This window comes from Cuculus canorus, chromosome 21 (genome assembly GCF_017976375.1).
Source record: "Cuculus canorus isolate bCucCan1 chromosome 21, bCucCan1.pri, whole genome shotgun sequence".
NCBI classification, from domain to species: Eukaryota; Metazoa; Chordata; class Aves; order Cuculiformes; family Cuculidae; genus Cuculus; species Cuculus canorus.
In genome coordinates this window covers 3,566,196-3,585,886 of record NC_071421.1, presented here as the reverse complement: position 1 = coordinate 3,585,886, position 19,691 = coordinate 3,566,196, and the positions used below count along the sequence as shown (strand labels likewise).

The 19,691-nt window shown below is 56.0% G+C and overlaps 1 protein-coding gene across 1 annotated transcript in view; it reads left to right on the top strand.

Moving 5' to 3' along the window:
* Positions 1-19,691, top strand: part of AJAP1 (adherens junctions associated protein 1) — a 47,555-nt gene that overhangs the window by 12,821 nt on the left and 15,043 nt on the right. Inside the window, exons 2-3 of the mRNA XM_054085983.1 lie at positions 5,956-6,626; positions 18,995-19,082. Coding sequence (XP_053941958.1) covers positions 5,956-6,626; positions 18,995-19,082 — 759 coding nt within the window. The remainder of the gene's footprint in view (positions 1-5,955; positions 6,627-18,994; positions 19,083-19,691) is intronic.

Below are 19,691 nucleotides of genomic sequence, written 5' to 3'. Positions count from 1 at the left end.
ACGGTATGAAAGGGCTGCAAATAGGCACCCCTGGCTGGGATTCACACGGGAGTGAGCCTTTGGAAGCGGGTTCTTTGCAAATGGTTTGCAAACTGCTGACGGTTTGTGTTTTGCCGTTTGTCAGAGCCGCTCGGTGGCCCTGATGGCGGTTAATTGCTTGGACAGATTACGAACTCGGGGATTTCTGGGGGCACAGAGGTCGCCTGGGTTTGCAGTCGCTGGATTAACCCGCATCCCGCCCGCAGCATCTGGGCTCGCTGGTGCCGCCGCCGTCCTCCAAAGGTCCCTGGGATGGGGACGGAGGCGTTTCCCTCCTGCTCCATGCACCTCCTCTTGTGCCTCGCTGTGCTGGGTGTTGCTGCTTTCCCTTCCATGCCAGTGGCAGTGTCCCAAAGCGGCACCGGTCTTTGCAGCCTTCAGAGCTGCATGAATTAAAACCCCAGGCGTCATAGCGAGGCGGCAGCTTCCTTCTGGAAGCTCTCGTTCTCGCTGAAGCATGGCAGACTGGGCGTGAGAAGTAGCCTGGCGCAAGGGTGATGTGTCGCTGAGCCAAGGACCCGGCACCGGCGTGCTGCCAGACCTGGGCTCAGGGCATCTCGCTCCTATCGTGCTGCCAGACCTCATGCGCCCGCAGCCGCCTCCGCCCCGGGAGCACTCATGTGGCTGCCTCTGTGGACAGAAATGTGAAATAACGTGCGTGGGAGGTGACAGAACAGGGGTTTTACTCCATTTGTCCTGAGTGCTCTCCTCTTTTGTCCGTGCGTTGTTTTCTCTGTGGGTGTCTGCCCCGCTCCCATCCTATATTGCTGTGCCCACGCATGCAGCTCCGTTTCAAAAGCACTAAGGAAACCCTCAGTGCTCCGTATTGGTTTGGAAACACCGTGTAGTTGATGCTCCGTGCACGTGCTTGAGTTGCAGCGGTGATGCAGGAGCCCTGGAGCCATGGGCTGATGCCAAAGGGGCAGCGGGTTTGGGTTCTCGGCCGGGAGGCGGTCGAAGGGGACTCAGGACTCAGTACCAAGCTGGGTACTTCCCATGGTTATAAAGCAATCCCAGGGCACAGTTCATCTTGCATTTTCGGCTCTGTTGTGATCCAAGAACGCTAATTGCAAAGCGTTTCTCTCACGTGTGCGTGCTCCTCAAAACACTCGTGGGCTTCAACGTGAGACGGCAACATGTGATCGCAGCCCAGAAAGCCAAACGGGTCCTGGGCTGCATCCAAAGCAGGGCAAGGGAGGGGGTTCTGCCTCCCTGCTCCACTCTGGGGAGACCCCACCTGGACCCTGTGTCCAGTTCTGGAGTCCTCAGAATAGGAAGGACGTGGAGCTGTTGGAGCGAGTGCAGAGGAGGCCACAGAGGTGATGTGAGGGCTGGAGCACCTCCTGTATGAGGACAGGCTGAGAGAGTTGGTGTTGTTCAGCCTGGAGAAGGCTCCAAGGAGACCTTAAAGCAGTTTCCAGTACTAAACGGGGCTCCAGGAAAGCTGGAGAGGAGCACTTCATCAGGGGATGCAGGGATGAGACGAGGGAAACGGTTTTGAGCTGAAAAAGGAGAGATTGAGATGAGATTTTAGGGAGAAATGTTTTGCTGTGAGGGTGGTGAGGCCCTGGCCCAGGTGACCCAGAGCAGTGGTGGCTGCCCCATCCCTGGAGGGGTTCCAGGCCAGGTTGGATGGGGCTTGGAGCCCCTGATCCAGCGGGAGGTGTCCCTGCCCATGGCAGGGGGTGGAACTGGATGGGCTTTGAGCTCCCTTCTGACTTAAACCATTCTGTGTTTCTTTTCTATGTTTCTGGCTGCACATGAAGCTTTGTTGGGGTGGGAGGCGATCAGTTGGCCCAACTTTCTTGGTGGCGAAGGAGCTGAAGGCACATGGGGTTGGTGGGAAGAGCCATATTGCTGCTGCCCACGGGTGTGGTGGGGCTGGAGGATCTGGGCAACATCACCATGCCAGCCCTGGACATGAAAGTGCCCCAGCAGCCTCTTCTGAACCAGTGAAGAGGTGGGAGCTTGAGCTCCGGCCTCCTTGAAATTAATCTCTCTCTTAAGTGCCAGCTTCCCTCCTCTTCAAAGCAAAGGGCTGCATCTGAAAGGGTTTAAGGAGAGTTTTTCAGGCTGCAGAGAATTCTGAAATGCTGCGATGGCTCCATCTGAGGCACCTTCAGTGCCCACAGCTCCATCACCTTTAAACCAAGGACTGGCTCCGTTGGGCTCAGCAAAGCAACCCTGGAGCACTTAACCTGCGTAATCCCTGTAATTACCAGAGTGGTTTCCTTGCAATCTCCTCCCATCCTCCTGGTGAAGTGCAGGTAAATATTTGTAGGAGTTTCCCTTGCTGTGTGAGAACGCGCCCGCCTCTCCCTCCATTAAAGCTGTGGGAGCAGAGTTGTGGTTGACAGTAGCAAAGGCTTTGGATAAGGAGGACGAAGAAGCGATTTCATCTTCTCAGATATCCCCACATTTCTTTTCTTAACCCAATTTCAGAGTTTGGTTGATTTTTTCCTTACATTTGGGAAGTATTTGGGATAAAGCTCCCATTCTTCCCCCAAAGTGGGAAAAGAAATAACATGAAAATGGCCCACACTCACCCTATCTCTTTGCAACGGAAAAAAAAGTTCTGCGTGTGGAGGGCAGGTCCTGAATAATTAAAAATCTCGTTTCCAGAGGGTTCAGCAGGCAGCGTAATCGCAGCCCTGCCTGGTGCATCCCTCCAGCCCACCACGTAACCCCAGCTGGAGTTGGGTCCGTGTCCCCAGACTAAGATAGATGGGTGCTAGCTGCTTGGCCAACTGATTTATCCCCTTCCCTACGACAGAACCCTCCCTTGGAGTGCAGTCGGTGAGTTATTCCATGCCCCGAGAGCTGTGAAGGTTCCTCTTCCCTGCCTTCTGGCTGGGAATGTGTAGTTGGAGGAGGGTGTGTGCTGTTTGATGTCTCAGCAAAGCTCAAACATCCTCCCGGGCTCTGAGCAGCGGTGACTTTCTGCTCGCGAGAGGTGAGCGGATGCTCTGCTGTCTCTTTTGGCACTGGGGAGGCAGAGGTGTGGAGTCTCCCCAGGGAGCAGTGGGCTTTGGTGGCACAACGTGGGTTTTCAAGGGGCGAATGCAAGGTGCCAGGACCGCAGGGCTGGATGCGTCCCCGCTCCCTGCGCTGCCCTTGGGATGCATCTCTCTCGCTGCATGCTTTGGGTGGGACTGGGAGAGCAGGATTGGTGGCAGGGGGAGGGAAGGGTGGTCCTGCCTGGGGTCCCTGGCTGCCACCGGCCCCGCCACGCGCTGCCGCATCCCCGCCGCTGAGCACATTGCGCTGCGTTGCCTAGACAACGGCAACTCCTACACGCTGCTATTTATTCTGAAGGACACTTGCTCTTATCTCTTGTTGCAAAGCCCTCAAAAAGATTTCATGCCACGCAAAATTCCTCCGAGGTAACCGGACTCGCCCATCCTGTCCCAAAAACCTCCTGCTGGGAATGTGCCAGCCAGTGGGGTGGCCGGGAGGACATTCCCTGGGTGATGCCACCTTGGCCATCATTCCTTGAAGGGATGCAGGCAGGAGGGTGGCTCATGCTGGCCCTGGAGCAGGATGGGGGCTGCTGGGGGCTCCGTCTGCCTTGTGCTGCTCCATATGAGCTCTGGGCATCTCCCACCATGTCCTTCCCTGTCCCCAGTGGCTCTGCCCTGGGAAGTGATGCTGTGTTTGGGTGTCACCCGCTGCTGCCAGCCCGGGCTCGGGCACAGCATTTCTGGCCCGTGTGAAGCCAGCAGTTGCACATTGCATTTTCCCTTGTGTCCTGATGCTGCAGGAAGCATCGCAGCGATGCTCGGGCAGGTCCCACACGGGAGCAAACCCCTGCGAGCTCAGGGCTACCATCCCTGCTGCTTGAGAAGGTCACAAGCAAGCAGGAGGAAATGGGACGAGGGGAAAAATGCTCTTTTTTTCTCTCCGAGCTGCCCATCCCGAGGACCAGGGGCTGGCATTTTGTCTTTCCGAAGCTTCCTCACGGCAGCTGGGATTGAGCGAGCACCACGTTTGGGTTGGCAGCATCTTCCCTCTCCTCGTTCAGCGGCTGCCGGTAAACGTGCACCGCACGCGCCGCCTGCTCGCAGAGGGCAGGGGAGAGGTTTGGGTGCGAGGGGTGGTACCAGCGTGAGCGTGGTGCCAGGGATGTGCCGGCATCTCTCCTTGCTTGCGAGGAGACATCAGGGAGCCAGGCAGAGGCTGAAATCGAGCCCGCTGGTGCCGCTGGAGTGAATATGAGTGTCATGAAGGTGAACGGTGCTCTGAGCTCCTGCCTCTTTGCTGATGGAACGATGCGTGGCACGCGGAGGATGCTCTTCGTGCTTCCCCCCACCCTGCGCTGCCACCACTCTGCCAGCCTCTAAAAAAAACCACCAGCAACGTGTTTGGGGTGGTTTGGGTGTTCTTTTTTTTTTTTTTGGAGCTTTGAAATCCTCCCTCCCCCGGCCTGAACTATTTTGGTTTTTGTTATCTGTTTCTGGCTCTTCTCCTTCTGCGCTCATTCCCTGCGTCGCCTTATCCTTCCCCAAAATAAATGTTGTTACGCTTTGAAAAAATACCCAATTAGGGAAAAAAAAAAAAAGGCAAAAAAAAAAGGCTGTTCCTGAGTATCCAGGTCAGCTCCTTTAGCTTCATTTGCTCATGCATGGAGGGAGGGTACAAATGCTTCTGTCAACCAGATGCACATTTTGTCTTGCTACCAAGGACTTTACGGGGCGCAGCGCTGCGGAGGATTAGGCTATTTAGCCATGGAAAGCTCTCATTAACTCCTGCTGAGTTCGACAAAAGTCTTTCTTGTGTAAAAGCGGAATAAAATGGAGTAAAGATTTTTGGGCTTTTGGCCTAATGATTTTTTTTTCTAGGGGAAAAAAAAAAAACGAGAACAAGAAAAATGTGTGCTTTTCCTTATGGCCAAACGCTGCGCTTTGCGTAGGGTGGAATCGCAGGGCACGGTGCGGCGCTGCTGGGGAAGGGAAGGGAGCTTTCGTGTGACCCAATCTGGTGAAATGAAAGCAAAATTTTCCATCACGGCCCCGCCAAGGTTCAGCGGGATTTCCAGCTGCTCGGTGAGGGGCTGCTCAGCTGAGGGCACCCCTAAGGAGGTGCTCGGTGGGGCGCTCAGCGAGTCCCCATGCCACGGGGTTGCGTTCGGAGCTGGGAGCCGTGCTCTGCAGGAGAGGGTGTTAAATTGTGGGTGACAGCCTGGATAGGAGATGGGTTGCGCGTGCGAACGCGAGAGGTCGTGGACTGCCCTGCTTCGGTTCGCTGAGGGGCGAGTGCTGCTTTGCTTTCTTGTATCTTGGCTTGGAAAGCTGGGGAGCAGGAGTCGGGCTCCCCAATCCCTCGCTGCTGGTGCTACACTTGTGCCATTTATGGGTACAAACTGGAGAGGGGCAGATTTAGACTGGACGTTAGGAAGAAGTTCTTCACCGTGAGAGTGGTGAGGCCCTGGTCCAGGTTGCCCAGGGAGGCTGTGGCTGCCCCATCCCTGGAGGGGTTCCAGGATGGGCCTTGGGCAGCCTGATCCAGTGGGATTGGAACTAGATGATCCTTAAGGTCCCTTCCAACCCTAACTATTGTATGATTTGCGTTAGATAATTGATCTAGAAGGGCTGAGTTTTGGCAGCTGGTTGCTTCCTCAGGAAATTTTGATGAGTAAAACCCATCCTTGAGTGATTCATGGCGTTGATGGATCCTTTGGAGGCAGAGAAGTCCTGGTTTTGGATGGGGGTCCTTGACCTGCTCCGCTTGTGGTGCTGGGGTGTGTGGTGGGAGGAGGCTCAGGAAATCCTGCCGTGATGCTTTAGGGGTGCTGTGGGAGCATGGGGAGGGGGATGGCACAGCTTCCCTGTTTTTCCAGGGGGAAATCTTGGGAGCTGGGCTGGGAAGGAGTGTTGAGTTGCTCCTCGACCTTTCTAACATGGTCATGTCTGTCTGCAGGTCAAGTTGCCCGCTCGGAAGCCATGCTTGGATTTTAATAGCCATGTTCCACCTAGCCATGGACCTTGCCAGCTGCCAGCCCCTGGCCAGTGGCACTGGGGGCAGGCTCTCGCCGCGGCCGACGCTCCGGCATAGACTGTCCCGTGGATCATTATGGGGCGCAGGGAGCGGGGAGGAGCTGAGGCGCCCTGGACCCCCTTGGACCTGCACCCCCGCGCCCCTCCTGCAGAGACCCCGCTCCCGCCGGCCGCCCCCCACCGCCCCGCTGCCCACCGGCCGCCCTCAACGCCGGCCCCGCTCTCGGAGAAGCCGGCGGCACCTGCGTGGCCGCGGATTTGCCCCACGGGACGGGCGCCCCACGGCGCTGCCGGAGGTCATCGTCTGGGGCCCCACGGGTGAGGAGGACTCCTTGGAGAGCAGCACGCTGCCCAGCGCCTTCACCACCGCCGCCACCACCACCGCCGCCACCACCACCACCACCACCACTGCTGCCACCGCCGCCGCCGCCACACCGCCCCACGTGCCCCCCAGCACCCTGGCTCCCGTGCCCGGTGGGGATGCGTCCCGTAGCAGCCCCGGCCGCACCAGCACCGCTGAGCCGGCTGCCGGCCACAGCAGCAGCAGCGGCGGCAAGGATGCTCGCCCGCCGCGCGGGCTGGGAGACAGCACAGGTAGGGAACGCCGCGGGGCTGGGGCGGTGGCGGGTGAATCGGGAGGGCTGGGATGTCCTGGAGCAGAGGGTTCCCTGATGGCACCGTTGGGCTGGACACGCGTGAGTGTGCGACGTTAAACCAGAGCGCTTGGGAGATGAGCGGCAGCTCTGATTCATCACTTTTATCCGAGCGTTTTCCAGCAGCTCGCTGTGTCTTTCCCATTAGCGGGATCCATCCCCAGCCCATCTCCTGTAATCGTGTTTAGTGCGGCGCTCGGGCACGGCGATGTGTTCCCCCGCGCTCTCTGCTGCGCCGACGTGGATGGGAAAGCTGTTTCCCATTTATTTCAAATTATATTTGTTATTGCCGGTGTTAAACTGTGGGAAGCCGCTGGATAGCTTACAGAACTTGTTCACCGTGCCTCCACTGCTTTTAGATCATGGTGCTGGTCTAGTCGAATTGAAGAAGAATTTTATGGCCTGATCTTAATCCCAATTAGTTCATCCAGCCTTGCTTGGCAGAAAGAGAATGTTGTTGCTGACCAGGAGGAGCTGCTTATAGCAGCAAAAAAATCCCACGCTTTTGAAAAACCTCTGGAATTGGCTGAGTAAAGGAGTACGGGCTGTGTCGATAGGGCTGTGAGCTGCGTGATGAGACCTTCACCTGATCTCCAGCGTTGGTGGCTTTGCCTGGTCGGGGTGCGCGGTGTCTGGTGGGCTCGTTGCGGCAGCCCGTCTGTTTGCAGCACGTGGGAGGGTGGCTCTGGGCACGTGCTGGGGCTCGGCAATTTATTGGAGGTGGCTGCCTCGTTTGGGTGAGGATAAGACAGAGGTGATGCCCATATACCTTGTTGGTGCCACCGCCGCTCCCCTCCCTGGCTGTGGATCCGCGGAGAGCTGCAGCGTGAGCCGCCGGCGTGCCCGGCAGCCTCCCGAGGGGCCAGCTGCTCTAATCTGCCGGCTCTTAGCTCTCATTAGGGGCTTTTTCTGGGATCAGACTTTTTGCTCATTAGTGTATTTCTGCCACATGAATACAATCAGCTCCTTCCCGGGTCTAAAGGACCTTTTTGATCCCAGCCCGGCCACCCTAAATTGCAAAGCGCCTGAGCTTGAGGGCTGATTGTTCCATGTCCGGTGTTGAGCGCCTGGGAGAGCCCTGGAAGCTCCTGGCAGGGAGCGCTGAGCCCCTCTGTCACCTCGGGATGAGCATTTGGGGAGCCAATGTCCAGCACCAGCTGTGCCGTCGTGGTTTTCCGGAGGTGAGCCGTTTCGAGGCTGAGCGTTTGTCAAGTCCGACTCCTCTCTGTTACATAAGCTTTAGCGTCTGGAAGTGTTTGTTCTCTGCTGGGAAAAACATATGGCTACAAATTAGGATTAGGTAACTCGTCTGTTAGCTATTAGGGAGAAATGTTTGGCTGGGAGGTTGGGGAGGCCCTGGCCCAGGGTGCCCAGAGCAGGGGTGGCTGCTCCATCCCTGGAGGTGTTCAAGGCCAGGTTGGATGGGGCTTGGAGCCTCTGATCCAGTGGGAGGTGTCCCTGCCCATGGCAGGGGGTTGAAACTGGATGGGTTTTATGGCCACTTCCAACCCAAACCATTGTGTGATTGCTGGGAAGGGATTTGCTGCCGAGCGCCCAGTGATGCCGGTGAGGCTGTGAGGGTCCGTGTGGTGCGGGCAGTTGAGCGCAGGCAGCGGAACACACTTAGATGAGCTGTTAAAGCCGTCGCGCTCAGTGAGGTTGTCAGCTCCTTGCTGGAGAAGTGAGGGAAAACAAGCTCAAAACAACGTCTTTGTGAGTCACCGGCAGCAAAAACAACCTGAAAAAAAATTCCTCTGGAAGAGCGAGTGCTGCGCTCGTGGGTAGGAGACGAGGCAGACGAGGAACTGCTTGTAACGCCTGGAGAGAAAGGAGAGGCTGGTGCTTTGGGGGCAGGTTTGGGGGAGCCGCGGCTCAGGTGCGCGTGTCCCGGTGCCACCCTTGGCCGCTCCGATGGCAGTCGGATGGGGATGCGATGTGTGCACCCAGGCGTGGGTTATGCTTACGCTTCTCAAAGCCACGCTTCCTTTTTTCAGGGGCTGTCATAATCCATTTTACGGGGGAGCACGGAAAGAGGGAAATAATTAAAATTCCAGCGTGCTGCAAGAGGCAAAGGCTGGAAAGAGCTTTCACCAGGGCGGCTGCGCGGGTGCTCTCCATGTGGATGGTCTCCCAGCCACCGAGGCAGAGCATCCTCCTCTGCTGTGGGCTCAGCCAAATAGAAGAAGAAAAGAGAAAAATGAATCAGAGACTTGGAACTAAGGCGTGAATTGTATTGCTGGGTTGTCTGAGGCTCTCCGTTCAGTGCTGTTAGAATAAAGTCGTCTTTAATTAAACCTTGAAGTGCTTTATAAGGCAGAAGACTTTATGTGCCGTCTGCTGCTCTTGATGGTGTTGTGATCGCCGGCACACAACACGTTTGGCATCGTGCTTGGAGAGCAGCGTGTTCATAAAGGGGTCGGTGCTGAGGAGCGGGGCCGGGGCAGAGGCTGGGGCTGAGTTTGCCATCCAGTCTTGCTCCCAGGTAGAGGCGAGGGGCTGCGTGGATGCTGGGCTGGGCACCCGTCGTGCCGGCATCCAGAGCCAAAACTCATGGTGTGCCCCAGACCACCCTCCACTCCCTCCCCACTGCTGCCCAGGAGCTTATAGGGAATAAATAATAATAATAATAGTAGTAATAGATGCGTTATCTCTATAGCTGGGAGACGACCCTGCCTTCAAAACGAGGGTGCAGGAGTGGGGGCTCTGGATGCAAGGAGATAGCGGATGCAAAAGGCTTCAAAGGAATTAATTAAAGATAAAATGTGTTTAAAAGAAGACCCTGGGCGGTCGGGCTGGAGCCGCTTCTTTGATCCCGTCGTGCACAGGCGTGGGGAGCCGGGTGGAGGCGAGGGGCTGGATGGTGTCTCCTGGGCCAGCACCCATCGTTCCTGGGAGGTTCCCAAAGGATCCTTTGTAAGGGCGTGCATCAGCTGCAGTTTTCCATAAGGATGGAGGATGAAGGCTGAAGCAAGAAGCGAGCGTGCCTGCAAGTTGAGCTCTCTGTCAAGAGATAAGAGACACTCTCTCTCTCTCCCTAGGATTAGCAGATGCCGTGCGTGCATGCGTGCCATCACTCCTCTCTGTCTAAATGAGCCAGAAACTCTCCTCCGCTGCTCTCAGAAGTATTTATTGCTCGGTGATATTTGCTGTAACACCTGAGAAGATAAGTCCCAGTGTCTTTAGCATAAGCCACTAGGATCTTCGTTCTTGGCAAGACTATTCCGCAGCAGCGTTCTTCTCCTTTCATCAGCCCAACCCGAAATACCAGGAGGTTTCCAGGAACCTTAGTGGGTTGTTGGTTTTTTTTTCCTCTAAAGAGCTGCGTTTTCACTTCAGGATGAGTAATACTCACAGGGCTGGAGTTTGGAGCTGATCGCCCTGTTTTACAAGTGGAAAACTGAGGGGCTTTGCCTGCCCAAACTCTGCTTTGAAGGTGAGAGGGATATGAAGAGGAGCGGCCCCAGGGCAGTTGCTCGGCACAGTTGGTTGGGCAGTGGATGAACTGGCTTTCCAAGAAGGCTCCTACTCTATTTCCTCCCCTCTACCTAACCCTCCTGTTTATTGGAAATTATTTTCCATCCAAGCTGTTAACCAGCAGTGGGGTTTGTGTTCCGGCAAAGCTTGCCTGATCCCCCCTGGGAAAGGCCATTGCCGGCTGCAGTTGCTGCAGGACGGCCACACAATGCTCCTGATTGAATTTTTCTATCCGAAAGCAGCTTTATGAGCTGGATAAGGTTTGTGGGGGTCAGGTGTGTTGTCTGATGGGTAGGGAAGTTATAATGCCTCTTGAGTCTGGCTGGTTTTCCCCAGCTTCTCAGCGATGCTCGGGAGGAGGTGGAGGTGTCCCAGTGACCCGGACATGCAATATCAGAAGAGGAAGACTCGTGGTGGGGATGGAGAGGATGCTGAGCCCCATGAGAGTACCCTTCTTCAGGAGAACCTCTCCTCGAGCACCGTTGTCCCTGCATCCAAAGGCAGCTGGGGACAATGCCCAGAGCAGGCACGTGCTCGATTGACTGGGATTGAGCAGAACGGATCCTTTCCGGCGGTTGCCATCTCCCACTGCCCACTCCGCTGCCTGGAGGTGCAGTACCCAACGCTGCAGCCCAGGGAGGCTCTGTAGAGCCTGTCAGCCTGGCCTTTCCCTGCTCAAGGATCTCTCAGCTCTTCCAGCTGTGTTTTCCCTGCTGGGATGCTGCAGGGAACCTGGCCAAGCGCCATGGGCTGTTGCTGAGCCACCTGGGATGAATCCTTTGCTGGTACGGCTGTTAGAGGCAGCAGGGACCGATATGCCCGACGGGCTGGGGATGTGGCGTGCACGGCCGCCCAATGTGCAGCTGCGCTGAGCCGAGCGCAGGGCAGGGCAGAGGCAGCACCGGTTGTTGGCTTCTGCCTGGGCTGTGATGCTCGCAGTGGAAATTGCTTCCAAGATTGTTTTGGCCAGGAACAATTGCCACGGCACCGGTTCTTTCTGCGTTTTCATTGTTTCCCTCTCTGTAAGCTCTTCAGCCGCTTCCAGGAGCCAGTTTCTTTTCTGTGCTTGCTTCTGGGAGTCCGTTTAGGGTGGTCTCTTCCTCGCTAGATGCGACGTTTTGGTTGAGGAGGAGGAGGGTGAGGCGTTAGGACCTGACCGTGCACGTGGAAATCCTGCTGCAGTCAAGGACTCGCCTGTGGTGCCAGGTGAAGCATCCCTGCTCCCTGCCACCAGCCCTGGCTTGTTTAGATCTACCTTCTTTCAGCATTTGGACTCAAACTGGGAGTTGTGGGAAGGCTGAGGCAGAGGAGGGAGAAAGGAGCGAGGAAGCAATCCGCGTGGCACGCGTGCAGAAAGGGTTGAGGTGATCCTGGAGCCCTCCCGGCTGGGCTGTCGCGGGTATTTGGAGCATCTGTTGTTTTCCTTCCTTCCACTAACGGTAACTCAAGATTCTGCTCTGCAAAATGAAACGGAGCTGTTTTCCCCTTTTCTAATTTTATGCAATTTAGAGGCCTTGACGAGGGTCTTCAAAGAGTTGCGTCTCGGAGCTGTTTTTATTGAGAAAATGAAAAATGTGGTCTCCCTCACCAGAGCTGTTGAAGGAAAGGCCCTGGGGGATAGAGGTTCTCTTTGTTTTTAATTAAGAGCTTATATCTCCTGTTCACTGCCATTGTGCACTTCTGCAGGAGAAAGACATTAGAACTGGTATGGATTCTCTCGTGGAATTAATTCCATTGATGCAGGGCTGTCCGGGAGCCGTTTCAAAAGGTGGCCAGAAAGGCCAAAACTCAGCACTTCTATCTTAGAGGCAAATATATGGTCTTTAAGCATAGGAAAAAAAAAATCCCTGGTGTTTGCTTTTGCTTTGAGGAGACTGGGTTTTCCCTCGGATTGGGGAATGTGGAGCTGCTGCCTGTACAGGTGCTGTGGCTGCATCTCCTGCTGCGGCAGGGGATGAGAGTCATAGAATCACAGAATGGTTTGGGTTGGAAGGGACCTCAAAGCCCATCTGGTTCCATCTCTGCCATGGGCTGGGACACCTCCCACTGGATCAGGGGCTCCAAGCCCCATCCAACCTGGCCTTGAACACCTCCAGGGATGGGGCACAGCCACCACTGCTCTGGGCAACCTGGGCCAGGGCCTCCCCACCCTCACAGAATTCCCAGCAGGAGCGGTGTGCGGTCAGACAGTGCGGGAGTGGAAAAACCCAGCACTGTTTTAGCATTTCCAAGGGTTCAAAGAGTGCCTTTGAAGAGCTTTCCCTCCTGGCAGGCAACACATTAAATTCTGCTGCACTAGCAGAAGCGCAGGGGTTTGGACACACTTTCAATTCCATTAAATACTTCTCCTGTAATTACCCTCCAGTTAAATGGTCACTGCGTCAAATTGCCTTGTAAAAGTCTTGTAAGAGGGAGCCGCTCGCCGTCTCCTCGCAGGGATGAGGCATTTCCAGCTGCCGGGGCCGGCCAGGGCGGCAGCTCACCAGGCATCCCTCCCCGCTCCCGTGCACCAGCTCTGCCCTTCCTGCACCTTCGTTCTTCGCCGGTTATTAACGTGTAATTAAGTGACTGCTGGGCTCTGTAACTCTGGGATCAGAGCTTTGCCGTTTGAAATGTTTGCCGTGGAAATGAGCAAACAAAACCGAGCCGTGGTAATTCCTGCTTCCAGGTTCTTTCCCGCGTTTTGGGAGTGCAGGCTTTCACTGTGAGTTACACGCGCGCCGGAAGGCTTCCCGCGCCGGAGGAGGAGGGTAATTTTGCTTTATGAGCTATTGATTTTATCCTCCAGGTCCCTTTCCTCCAGACAGCTTGGGCTCCTAGGGCTGTGATTAATATAATGCTTCGCTCTTCGCAGCCATCTCTCTTTCATCTCGCCTGGCCCCCCTGGGTGGTGGCTCTTATGGGATGTTCTCCTCTCCCAAGACGCTCCATCCATTAACACCTTCCTTGCAGACTGGGTATTTCAGTTCGATTTTGCTATCTCTTTGAAGGCCTGGAGGAAAGGACCTGATGTATTTCTAAAGGAAGAATAAAGACTTATTAGTCTGCCTTGCAGTGGGCATTGCTGTAGGGCTGTCCAGGGCATCATTCCCGCTGCCCACCAGGTCCCTTCGCCTCTTTCCATCACTGCCATGGTTAGCGCTGCTGGGAAAAACATTTCCCATCCCCTTGCAATCCCCCCTGGGCTCTGGTGCAGAATTAATATGCGATGCAAAGAACTTTCTTCTGTGCGGGTACATATGGCAACTTATGTATGTGATGGAGTCTAAAATTATCCAGCCCTTCTCAAAATCCATGTGTCCTGCTCGGAAGAGCTGCCATCCTTCCCAATGCTCAGCCACCTGCAATCTGTTCTGCCTGCGCCTTTCCCATTATGTAAGTGCAAGGATTAATTGCATCGTTAGGTTCTCCCCTGGCCCTGCTGCCTCTGCCTTGGCTCCCATCTTTTGCAGAAGGTCTCGTTTCCAACACCGTTTCTGTTTTCAAAGGCATCGGGTGCTGGGATCTTTTTTATTTTATCGTTAGAGTCTTCCCATTTCTCTTTTCCAGCAGTGCCCCACTGGGAGCTGCTCCAAGATTGCCACCAAGGCTGTGGCCGTGCTGCTGCCGGGTTGAGCGTCACTCCTGACCTCAGCACGTGCGGGAGCACCAAAGCGGCAGGGCGGGTGCGAGCTGGGAGCTGCTGGCTGCGCTCCTTGGCTCCGTCAGGACACGGATCCCATCACAACCGTCCTCCAGGGATCCAAAGTGTGGGGTCAGAAGCTTTTCTCCTTTTGTCGTCAGGCAGTGGGGTTCTGGCAGGAGGTGGGGAGCCCTTATGCCTTTTCCCTAGGGAAGCAAAATCCAGAGGCAGAGCAGCCAAGGAGGAAATAATTTGGCTCTGGCTGCAGAGTCATTCATGGGAGGTGGTCCATCTCCCCAGCTGCAGGGAGGACCACTCTGCTGGCCCATCCAGCTCTGGACTTGATGGATCCGGAGCGATGCTGCCGGTCCTGGGTGTTCCAGCGGGTGCTGGCTGTTGGTTCAGAGTGGTGAATGGGCTTTGCGAGGGGTCTTCTCCTCAAAGCCTAGTGGCTGATCCCTAGCATCAGACCTCTCTGGAGCTGGTGTGGAGAAGGAGGAGGTGGGTGCTGCGTCCTCCCTGTCGTCTGCCACCAATGTCCTCAGCCTTGGCGTTTGCTTCCCCTGCCCCGCTCTTTGTCAGCGTCCTCAGAGGAGCCTTGTCACAGCCTTGTCACCGTGTTCGAGCCAATTGAAGCGTAATTGGGAGTAAACGGAGGAAATGGGTCATTTGCAAAATAGGTACTTGAGTCGAGGGAGAAAAATAACCCTGACGCAGCGGGCTGAGCTCCACCAGGGTGCAGGGCTGGTGAGCAGCCGTCCGTCTGTCCAGTCGCTCCCTGGGGAGGAAGCGTGTGGCTCGCAGCCCTGGGGAGCAGAGGAAGGACCATTGATGACACCAAGCTTAGTGGTGTAGTTGCCACACCGTAAGGATGCGATGACATCCAGAGGGACCTGGACAGGCTGGAGGAGTGGGGCTGTGGGAACCTCATGAGGTTCGACAAGGCCAAGGGCAAGGTCCTACACCTGTGTTGGGGCAGTCCCTGTTTTCAGTACACGATGGGGGATGACGTGCTTGAGAGAAGGACTTGTGGTGCTGGTCAATGAGAAGCTCGACATGAGCCAGCAACGTGCGCTCACAGCCCAGAAGGCCAACTGTATTCTGGGCTGCATCAAAAGAAGTGTGGCCAGCAGGGAGGGAGGGGATTCTGCCCATAAGCTACTCTCTTGTGAGACCTCATCTAGAGGATTGTGTCCAGTTCTGGAATCCTTAATGTAAGAAGGAGATGGAGCTGTTGGAACGGGTCCAGAGGAGGCTACAAAGGTGATCTGAGGGCTGGAGAACCTCCTGTACGAGGACAGGCTGAGAGAGTTGGGGTTGTTCATCCTGGAGAAAAGAAGGCTCAGAGGAGATCTTAGAGCGACCTTCCAGTACCTGAAGGGGCTACAGGAAAGCTGGAGAGGGGCTGTTCATAAAGGCTTGTGGGGATGGGACTGGGGGCAATGGGTATAAACTGGAGAGGGGCAGAGTTAGACTGGACATAAGGAAGAATTTGTTCACCATGAGAGTGGTGAGACAGTGGCCCAGGTTGCCCAGGGAAGCTGTGGCTGCCCCATCCCTGGAGGTGTTCCAGGCCAGGTTGGATGGGCCTTGGGCAGCCTGATCCAGTGGGAGGTGTCCCTGCCCATGGCCTGGTGGTTGGAACTACATGATCTTTAAGGTTGCTTCCATCCCAAACTATACTATGAAACTGTGACCCCAAATTCTGTTTGTTTTGTGGAGTTCCGCACTTTCCTGTGTTTTGGTGGGCTCTTGCCTTCTGCTGGCTCAGCACTAAGACCATGGCGGTATCAAAACTGTAGGCATTGTGGAAGCGTTAACCTTTGGGACGTCATTTCTCTTCAGTCCTGCCATTAAAACGCTTTTGCTGGTGATGTCTGTGCTGGTGACCTCTGCCACCACCTCCTTATGGGGTCCTATCCTTAAAATTGGTCTGGATCCCTGCTCTTTTCTCCAGCCCTCCTCCTAGAATCCCCTCCATAGCAATGCAGAATAAGCACTGGAAGATGCTGGGTGCATGTTTCCTTGCATTAAACCTTCTGCTTTCCTTTTGGAGGAGGTTGCTTTTCCACCATCGCGTGCCAGGCCATCGCTCCCCTCCCCTTCGCACCCATCCTGCCCGGCAGCCTGATGTCGGTCGCTGGCTGCTGCCCACCCTGCTGGCTCAGAGCTCCGGGGCGGGAAGCGCAGCCTTTCCCGTGAGTGATCGCTGCCCCTGTGCTTGGCACTGGGCGTGTTTTGGTGAATCAGACTCGCCGAAGGTCACCTTGGTTTTATTACATTAAACTGTCAAGACTCGCATTTCTGAGCATTTGATTTACGCCTGGGATGCATCCTGGCAGCCAAGTCCGCAGCGCTTTCTACAAAGATGTTTCTGCTGGCTGGCTTGATTGCTCAAAATCCGGGCTTTTATGGGTCTCTGCATCCCAAGCGGGGATCCGTGTCTTTTTCCCTGCACAGACGGTGGCAAAGGCTGCGTCCTGCAGCCTGGGCAGTACGGTTATGGTGACAAGGACGAGTTGATGGGGGATCTTGAGCAAGGATGCTCAGGTGGTGAGATGTGGTGCAGGGGCAGGGCTAGGGGAAGCCGGGGTGGTCCCTCAAACCATGGCATGATGCACGCTTATGTTCCCAAAGGCTGGGAAGCCGTGCTGTGCTCTGGATGTGGCCCTGGAAAGATACATCTCTTGGTGTGCCCATGCTGAGCGGTTTCCATCTCCCCTCAGGTGTCACCAGCAGCCTTGCACAGCTTTTCTCCCACAGTTTCCTTCGTGTTTCTGGGGAATTAGTGGTTCTTTAGAGATGTGTGGGCTGAGGAGGCATCAAACACTGTGTGCCCTGAGAGGTGGCAGCTCTGCCCTGGGAGTCGGGCTGGGCTTGAGCAGCTCTTCTCCCTTGATGAGTTTCGTTGGCAGCGTGGGCGTGTGGGCAGGGACCCGAAACCCCTGGGGCGCGGGGATGAGCAGGGGGAGACGAGAGAATGAATTTCAAGGGAGTCCAAACTTTTGTCCTTTGAGAGAAGGCAGCGGAGCAGCGAGGGTGGTTTAAAACACCGCTGATAAATCTTGTCTGGTCTAATTATCCAGCCTGGTGCTCAGGCCATTGCTCGGTGTCTTGCACAAGCCCGCTGTGGGAGCGGGGTCTGCTGTGCCGGAAACAGGGGTGCCACAGCGTGGCCCCAAATCCGCTGCTCAGGAGCATGAAGGAGCCTTGGGTGTCATTCCCGCAGGAGCGTGGGGATTCTCCGCGCAGGGTCCTCGTGGAGAGCAGCACTCCGAGCTGCAGTGCCCCCATCCCAGTGTCCCCCATTCCCAGTTCCCCCATCCCAGTGTCCCCAATCCCAGTTCCCCCCATCCCAGTATCCCCCATTCCCAGTTCTCCGCATTCCAGTTCCCCCATCCCAGTGTCCCCCATCCCAGTGTCCCCCATTCCCAGTTCCCCCCATCCCAGTGCCCCCATCCCAGTGTCCTCCTTTCCCAGTTCCCCCATTCCCAGTTCCCCCATCCCAGTGTTCCCAATCCCAGTGTCCCCAATCCCAGTTCCCCCCATCCCAGTATCCCCCATTCCCAGTTCTCCGCATTCCAGTTCCCCCATTCCCAGTTCCCCCATCCCAGTGTCCCCCATCCCAGTGTCCCCCATCCCAGTGTCCCCCATCCCAGTTCCCCCCATCCCAGTGTCCCCCATTCCCAGTTCCCCCCCAATCCCAGTGTCCCCCATCCCAGTGTCCCATTCCCAGTGTCCCCAATCCCAGTTCCCCCCATCCCAGTATCCCCCATTCCTAGTTCTCCCCATTCCAGTTCCCTCATCCCAGTGTCCCCCATTCCCAGTTCCCCCCATCCCAGTGTTCCCAATTCCAGTGTCCCCAATCCCAGTTCCCCCCATCCCAGTATCCCCCATTCCAGTTCCCCCATCCCAGTGTCCTCCTTTCCCAGTTCCCCCATCCCAGTGTCCCCCATTCCCAGTTCTCCCCATCCCAGTTCCCCTCATCCCAATGTCCCCCATTCCCAGTTCCCCCCCAATCCCAGTGTCCCAATCCCAATGTCCCAATCCCAGTGTCCCAATCCCAGTGTCCCCCATCTCAGTGTCCCATTCCCAGTTCCCCCAATCCCAGTGTCCCAATCCCAGTTCCTCCATCCCAGTTCCCCCCATTCCCAGTGTCGCCATTCCCAGTGACCTCCATTCCCAGTTACCCCCATTCCCAGTACCCACATCCCACCTATCTCTCCTGGGAGGCTTTGCCACTCTCCGAGGAGGGGCCACGCTCGGCACACGCTGCTTTTGCTGGGGAAGGGATGTGCATGCGTATGGCTGATGGTGCTGGAAATGCTGCTGCGGCCACTTCAGAGGGGCTGCCCACCTACATCCTGGCAGCTCGAATGGTGCTGCGGGCATCCCTGGCTCCGGTTGAGCTGTGGCATCCCAAGCTCCGGCTGAGCTGCTGCAGCCCCCCAGGACCCCACGCGCTCTTGTAGGGGACGAAGCAGCAAATTTCCTTGCCACGCACACCCTCAGGAGCTTCATGTATCGCACAGCTGCACACACACACATATATATATTCACATATATACATAAAACTGCTTGTTTTTCTGTCCTACTCGCATTTATTTATTAAAACTACCATCCGTCAGGAGCTGCAACATCTGCTTGTGAAAATAGCACATCCTTGGGCTGCAGCCAGGAAAATCATTTCATTATGAAATTGCAACTGTAAAGCAGCACCAAATCGCAAACATACTGTACATCGAGATGCTTTTGTTTCCAAACTGCTCATTAGGAACCATGCACGAGCCAAAATTATACCCTGCGTAAGGTGAATTAGAAGAAAATGAGCCCACCCGACCTCCTAAGCGAGCGGCAGTTAGTGTGGTAATTATTATCTCTGGTTAATCCCGCACCCACTGCAAGGCTGCGCTCAAGTTTCCCTTTCCGTCCCGGAGGGGATACGTCTTAACATCTCTTCCGTTCTTCGTGCCTAATTCGGGCTGACAAGGAACATACTTGAGAGGATAGGAAATAAGAAGCCTGGCTTAAAGATTATTTGATGTAAGGCAGGAGAGAGGATTGCGTCGCCGCTGCCGGGGGCTGCGTGCGGCCCCGTGCGGGGAAGGGCTCGGGGGGAGAAGGGTCTGTGCGTGGCGGGGGCTTTGCTCGCCGCTGCCCGGGGTCACCGTTGCCTCCCAATCCCCACATTCTCTCATTTCTTTTCTCCGCAGGTCTGGCGGTTCATCAGATAATCACTATTACTGTGTCCCTCATCATGGTCATAGCCGCTCTGATAACAACTCTTGTCTTAAAAAATTGGTAAGGTCCCTCCGGGGTCTGGTTGGCTTTGGGGGGTGGCGCGGGGATGGGGACAGGGTGGGGATGGGGACACCTTTCCAGCTGTGAGCGCTAAAGTCCTTGGCATCTACTGGGCAGCTTTGGAAAGGCAATGCTGGAGAAAATGGGTTCTTTTATACCGAAGCCTCCAGAGGAGGCTGAAGCACCTGGGTTCATCCGTGCCCCTGCGGCTCCCCCGTCTCTCACCGCGTCGTGGGTGGCTTTGGGGAGCAGCACGTGGCCGAGTGCCACGTGGGGCACGTGCGCATCGCTGCTCCGGGATTGCCTCGCTGCAACGTGAGATCGAAGCCGTGTGTTTGGCCGCAGCAGGCGTCCCCGCGAGGTACCAGAACCTGCCCTGCGCTGGGTGCCATCTCCTCTGCCGCCTGTCTTAAGCAGCTTTGAGCTGCTCCTTAAATCAGCCTGGCTCGGCGAGCAACGTTTGCATTTTCTACCCTTCCCATACCTCCAGGGACCAAAGAGCACCTCCTGAGCCCCTCAGGTGCTGCAGGTTTGAAGTGTGCCCCGTCCTTTGGAACGCTTGTCTGCTCCTCCAGCTTAATTTGCTCCCGTTTATTCTTTCAGCGTGGC